This window comes from Camellia sinensis, chromosome 4 (genome assembly GCF_055761805.1).
Source record: "Camellia sinensis isolate YWXY chromosome 4, ASM5576180v1, whole genome shotgun sequence".
NCBI classification, from domain to species: Eukaryota; Viridiplantae; Streptophyta; class Magnoliopsida; order Ericales; family Theaceae; genus Camellia; species Camellia sinensis.
Window position 1 is genome coordinate 137,982,060 of NC_138964.1, and position 6,064 is coordinate 137,988,123.

General features: G+C 34.1%; 1 protein-coding gene across 1 annotated transcript; it reads left to right on the forward strand.

Annotated features, from left to right (window-relative positions):
* Positions 1–986: 986 nt before the first annotated feature.
* On the forward strand, positions 987–5,281 carry MLS (malate synthase). Its single transcript, XM_028262706.2, has 4 exons — positions 987–1,484; positions 3,261–3,586; positions 3,918–4,248; positions 4,373–5,281. The coding sequence occupies exons 1-4, from the start codon at positions 1,098–1,100 to the stop codon at positions 5,027–5,029; spliced, it is 1,701 nt and encodes a 566-aa protein (XP_028118507.2). The 5' UTR covers positions 987–1,097; the 3' UTR covers positions 5,030–5,281.
* The last annotated feature ends 783 nt before the right edge of the window (positions 5,282–6,064 follow it).

Below are 6,064 nucleotides of genomic sequence, written 5' to 3' on the forward strand. Positions count from 1 at the left end.
TTAATTATATTTACTATTCATTTTATAAAATAAGATGTGATATATTTATAATTTTCTGATGAAGTTAATTTTTTGTATAGATAACTTTTATTGTGGTGCCTAAGAGATAGATGATTTAGATAATCAATATAAGTCTGAATTAAAACTTACCAGAAAAACATAAAAAGATATAGAGAGATAAGATATGGAGGAGAGTTTATCCCGTGACAAGGCAACTATAGCTACAGTAAAAATTAAGTATGGTATTTAGGGCCTTTATTGTTGCTAATTAAGGATGGTATTTATTTAGGGCCTTTATTGTTAAGCATTTTCCTTTCAGAATAAATAGTGGTGTTTTGAAAAGTTGATAAAATGTTAGTTTTTTTTTAACCCTTTTTTAGTATATTTTATCCTTTTGTGGATAAAAAATATGAGAAATAATCAGTGTGTTTGGTTTGAATTTTTTGAATTAAGTTTTTTGAAAATTAAGTTTTTTAGTTTTCGTATTTTTTTTGTTTTTAGTGAATATTTTTTAAATTTTAAATATTTTTTTTACTTTTTAGATGCACTTTATTTAGATGTATCTAAAAAATAAAAAAATTGTGAAAAAATATTTTAAAAAATTAATAAATACATAAAAATATAAAAAATGTACTGAATTTTTGTATTTTGGGTATTTAATGAATTTTTAAAAGGTTTTCTTTACAAATTTTTTACTTTTTAGATACATCTAAGTTAGGTATGTCTAAAAATTTTAAAAATTACTTAAAATATTAAAAAAAATCAATAAAAATAAAAAAACACAAAAAATAAGAAAATAGAATTTTTTAAAAAATATTTTTTTAAAAAGTGAAACCAAGCATATGACTCAAAATAAATAAAAAGTTAAAAACTGATTTTTTATTTTTTTATTTTTCTTCTCAAAAGACCCCATAGTCCAAGACTTATCCCCAAACAACCTCCCTGTCTATATATATATATATATATATATATCTGCCATCCCATACTCAACATCACAACACTACACAACCTTTCACACAAACCAAACCAAACCAAACCAACCATTCAAGAAAACAGAAAACACTACTAGTTGTACTATCACAACTTAGAACAAGAAGATGATGAGCCTTGGCACTAACGGTTATGCTTCACCGGCGGCGAGGAAGATGGGCTACGATGTAGCGGAGGGCGTCGACATAAGGGGACGATACGACGAAGAGTTTGCGAGGATTTTGACAAAGGACGCTCTGCGATTCGTCGCTGAATTGCAGAGGGAGTTTAGGAACCATGTCAAGTATGCAATGGAGTGTAGGAAGGAGGCCAAGATGAGGTATAATGCTGGTGCGCTGCCTGGGTTTGATCCCGCTACGAGGTGTGTGAGGGAGGGGGACTGGACTTGTGCCGCTGTGCCGCCGGCCGTGGCGGATCGGAGGGTGGAGATTACGGGCCCGGTGGAGAGGAAGATGATTATCAATGCACTCAACTCTGGAGCTAAAGTTTTCATGGTAACTGTCATTTTTTTTGTTAACATGTATTATGTGTTGGATCGATTTATTTATTTGTTCCTAAACTTTAACTCAATAGGACAAACCAAATTCACTATTGGATGAGTTAGAGCATCTCCAACGGTGTACCAAATTTTCACTAAATTTGAGTAAAAAAGGGGTCATTTCCTTAATTTGATATCTCGCACTCCAACGGTTCAACATCAAATCCGTTTCATCAAATTTGCGCTGGGCAACCAGTTGGTTGACCGGCCGGTCGACCGGCTGGTCAACCGGTAACGGCAAAATTTTTTTTTTTTTTTATACCGGTTTGAACCTTTTTTTTTTGAACTTTTTGAACTTTTGGTGGTCGACCGGGTGGTCGACCACCTAGGCAATTTTTTTTTTTTTTTTTTTTGAACCTTTTTGTGAATGGTCTAACTTTCTCCGGGGCGACCGGTTGGTTAACCGGTTGGTCAACCGGATGGTCGACCCGTTCGTCTCATCCCAACGGTTAGGAACAATGATTTGCTGAAATGCTTCGCCTGCACTCAGTTTGGTACCATTTTTGCTGAATTCTGGATTTGATATCGATTTGGTAAAACCGTTGGAGCTTAAAAAAGTGACTTTTTCACCAAATTTTAAATTTGATGCCAGGTTTGGTTCACCGTTGGAGATGGTCTTATACATTAATTTCTGTTTAGTATAGTTGTATTTTCATTTTCATTTTTCTTATTTTTTATTTAAAAAAAATGATAAAATTTGAAAACATTCTACTTTTTCATATCGTTTTATTTTTACACAACAATCACTGTATTTGATTTGAATTTTTTGGATTAAGTTTTTTTAAAATTGACTTTTTTGATTTTTGTGTTTTTTTGTTTTTAGTGAATATTTTTTAAATTTTAAACATTTTTTTTTACTTTTTTAGATGCACCTTACTTAGATGTATCTAAAAAGTAAAAAATTTATGAAAAAATATTTTAAAAAATTAATAAATACATAAAAATATAAAAAAATGTACTGAATTCTTGTATTTTTTTTTTTGTATTTTTGGTATTTAGTGAATTTTTAAAAGATTCTTTTTTATAATTTTTTTACTTTTTAGGTGTATTTATGTTAGGTGTGTCTAAAAAGTAAAAAAATTGCTTAAAATATTAAAAAAATTTAGTAAAAATAAAAAAAAATATGGCAAATAAAAAAATAGAATTTTCTGAAAAGTGTTGTGGATAATTGGAAACCAAGCAAGGTGAATAGTTTTGGAAAACTCAAAATAAACATTTTAGTCCGTCCTAAGAAACAGTTCATTTCTTTTTATAAAAAAAATAAAATTGAAAGTCCTGTTAATAAGCTCTTAAAGACTTAACGAAGGTGATTTGGGTGACCCACCAAACTAAAAAACAAGACATAAATCAGTAATCGACTTTATATGAATTCTTTAAAATAAATTAAATATTTGTCCTTAACACTGGTTCGATACCTTTCATTACACATTTTATATATTTATATTTAACACTATCATTATATTATAATATATATATATATATATATATATTATTATTATTATTATATAATATTTTGGGGATGTTTGATCATGATACTCAATAATTCAAGCGAGACTCATAATCGAAAACAAAATTGACCAACATGGAAAACCTTCCATATTCTAATTTCATGTATGACTATGACTATGCAAGCAATTACTTACTATATCATAATTCTTTGCTGTTCTCTTTCTATATTGTATTCCCTCATCCAACTAACAAAGAATACTGAAATTTTTGTTGTTTAACACAGGCCGACTTTGAAGATGCGCTCTCACCAAGTTGGGAGAACCTTATGAGAGGACAAGTTAACCTGAAGGATGCTGTAGATGGAACTATAAGCTTCCGTGACCAGGCCAGGAACAGGGTTTACAAGCTTAATAATCAGATCGCTAAACTTTTTGTCCGCCCAAGAGGTTGGCACCTGCCTGAGGCTCACATGTTCATCGATGGTGAACCGGCAATTGGTTGCCTTGTGGACTTTGGCCTCTATTTTTACCACAACTATGCAGCATTCTGTCGGAACCAAGGTGCAGGGTTCGGACCTTTTTTCTATCTCCCTAAAATGGAACACTCAAGGTAAAAAATCTTGAATTTTAAGTAGTTTAAGGTCGTATGTGATTGTGGTTGTGCATAGCCACTAGTTCAGTGCTTAAAACCTAGGCCTATTAACAGCCAATTCGCGCCTTCATGCCAAAGGGTTATGTTTCTACCCAATCTAACCTCTCCCAAACACCCTTAATATTAAGGCACTAATTGGGCATTGTTTACTGTAAAAAAAAGAAAAAGAAAAAGAAAAAGAGGAGTGTTTTCCTAATTTGGTAAATTCTAACAACAATTATACACGATCCACCATTGGTACATGTGTTGGTACTATGGAATTTCTAATTTAAGTACTGTGTTTTGGCAGGGAAGCTAGAATATGGAACAATGTCTTTGAGAAGGCAGAGAAAATGGCTGGAATAGAAAACGGTAGCATCAGAGCCACTGTTCTAATTGAAACACTTCCAGCTGTGTTCCAAATGGATGAAATCCTCTATGAGCTAAGGGATCACTCAGTTGGCTTGAACTGTGGTAGGTGGGATTACATATTCAGCTACGTCAAAACTTTCCAGGCTCACCCTGATCGCCTGCTACCAGATAGGGTTCAAGTTGGCATGACTCAACACTTCATGAGGAGTTACTCTGATCTCCTCATCAGGACTTGCCATAGGCGTGGTGTGCACGCCATGGGAGGCATGGTATATATTTCTCTATGATCTTATACATTCACAAGGCAGAGCACTTGGTTTTTTAGGGTTCTATTTAGAAAGTTTGAATACCTGGTAATGCATAACAAAAGTCAAATTCTTAATTCTTGAACAGGCAGCTCAAATTCCAATTAGGGATGATCCAGCAGCAAATGAGGTAGCACTGGAACTGGTAAAAAAGGATAAGCTAAGAGAGGTAAGGGCAGGGCATGATGGAACTTGGGCAGCCCACCCGGGGTTGATTCCAGCCATCATGGAAGTCTTTAACAGCAACATGGGCAATGCACCTAACCAAATCCAAACCATGAAGCGAGAAGATGCTGCAAACCTGACTGAAGAAGACCTCTTGCAGAGGCCTAGAGGGGTCCGAACGATGGAAGGCCTCCGGCTCAACACCCGGGTTGGAATCCAGTACGTGGCAGCATGGCTCACAGGAACCGGGTCGGTTCCTCTTTACAACCTCATGGAGGATGCTGCTACTGCTGAGATTAGCAGAGTTCAGAACTGGCAGTGGCTGAAATATGGAGTGGTGTTGGATGGAGATGGGCTTGGTGTGAAAGTGAGCTTGGATCTCTTTGGAAGGGTGGTTGAAGAAGAGATGGCTAGGATTGAAAGAGAAATCGGTAGAGAAAAGTTCAACAAGGGAATGTACAAGGAGGCTTCCAAGATATTCACTCGGCAATGCACAACTCCGATGCTCGATGATTTTCTGACCCTAGACGCCTACAACAATATCGTCATCCATCACCCCAAGGGATCCTCAAGGCTTTGAAAAATATTGTCATATGGGAACCAATGTGAAACATCACGAGTTTTCAGGATTCTTGTTATTGCTGTGTGTTCTGGTTGTGCTTTGTTGTCTGCTATATGGCTGCTACAACTGCTAGTACTAATAATATAATAATTTCTAGTAATTTTTGGAGCTGTTTTTTATTATGTTTTTACTTCCTGATGTACTATGGATGAAATTTGTGAACATTCAATAAATATCAAGACTGTCAATCTTGGTGTGTTTCGGTTTGCATTGTGTTCTTGTGAATGAATCTAATTTAGCTTTGGAATAAATTTTTGCAAATGCAGAACATGTCAACAAGCCAAAGGTATGGCCTTTTTACCCCAAAGAGGCAATACTTACCATGTTGATTTCAGCAGTTAATCACAAAATTACAATAGAAATGTTATCACTGAATTATGAATATGCAAATGCATAAAGAATAAATTTAAGCCATGTTGAGGAAAGCACAATTTTTATCTTGTCTGAATGAATAAAAAGAGTCCACTTCAACCTAATAATGTAAAAGGTATGCATTCTCTCTCATGGATCATCAAGTTTAAGAGAATAATATAAAGAGAAAAGTATTGAGAAATAAAAACTGCAGAAATGAAATATCAAAAACCAAAGAGCATTATGAGTAGCAAAATTAATTTCTTACTTGGCAAATAAGGAACTAGCAAGAGAACTTTTACTGAATGTATTTATCAGATGGAATCTGCACACTGAAGATGACTTTGATTAACATTTCTTTAGCATCAAAGTTTCCATACAATTTCTCTCTTTAAGTCCCCAATTCTGGCTAGATTTTTTCTCTTTTCTGGGAGTTATACCAATCGGATAGATTAAATCAACTCATTTAGGTATTCAAATCAAAGGAACACCAAAATCTCCTGTTGCAACCACAACAAGGAAAACACTTCAGCCACAAATTGTGTGGCTTATATACCTAGCTTTTTGATCTTTCTCCGAGTTAAACCAACAAATTAAAATCATCTGTTTGTTATAATTTATTGTAAGCTAAAAACTTATAAT

What these genes read in the sequence shown, in the direction of transcription:
- MLS (XM_028262706.2), top strand. Translation starts at nt 1,098, where the DNA reads ATGATGAGCCTTGGCACTAACGGTTATGCTTCACCGGCGGCGAGGAAG. An exon ending in CTGGAGCTAAAGTTTTCATG is followed by an intron (nt 1,485 to 3,260) that starts GTAACTGTCATT and finishes TGTTTAACACAG; the next exon opens with GCCGACTTTGAAGATGCGCT. An exon ending in CCTAAAATGGAACACTCAAG is followed by an intron (nt 3,587 to 3,917) that starts GTAAAAAATCTT and finishes GTGTTTTGGCAG; the next exon opens with GGAAGCTAGAATATGGAACA.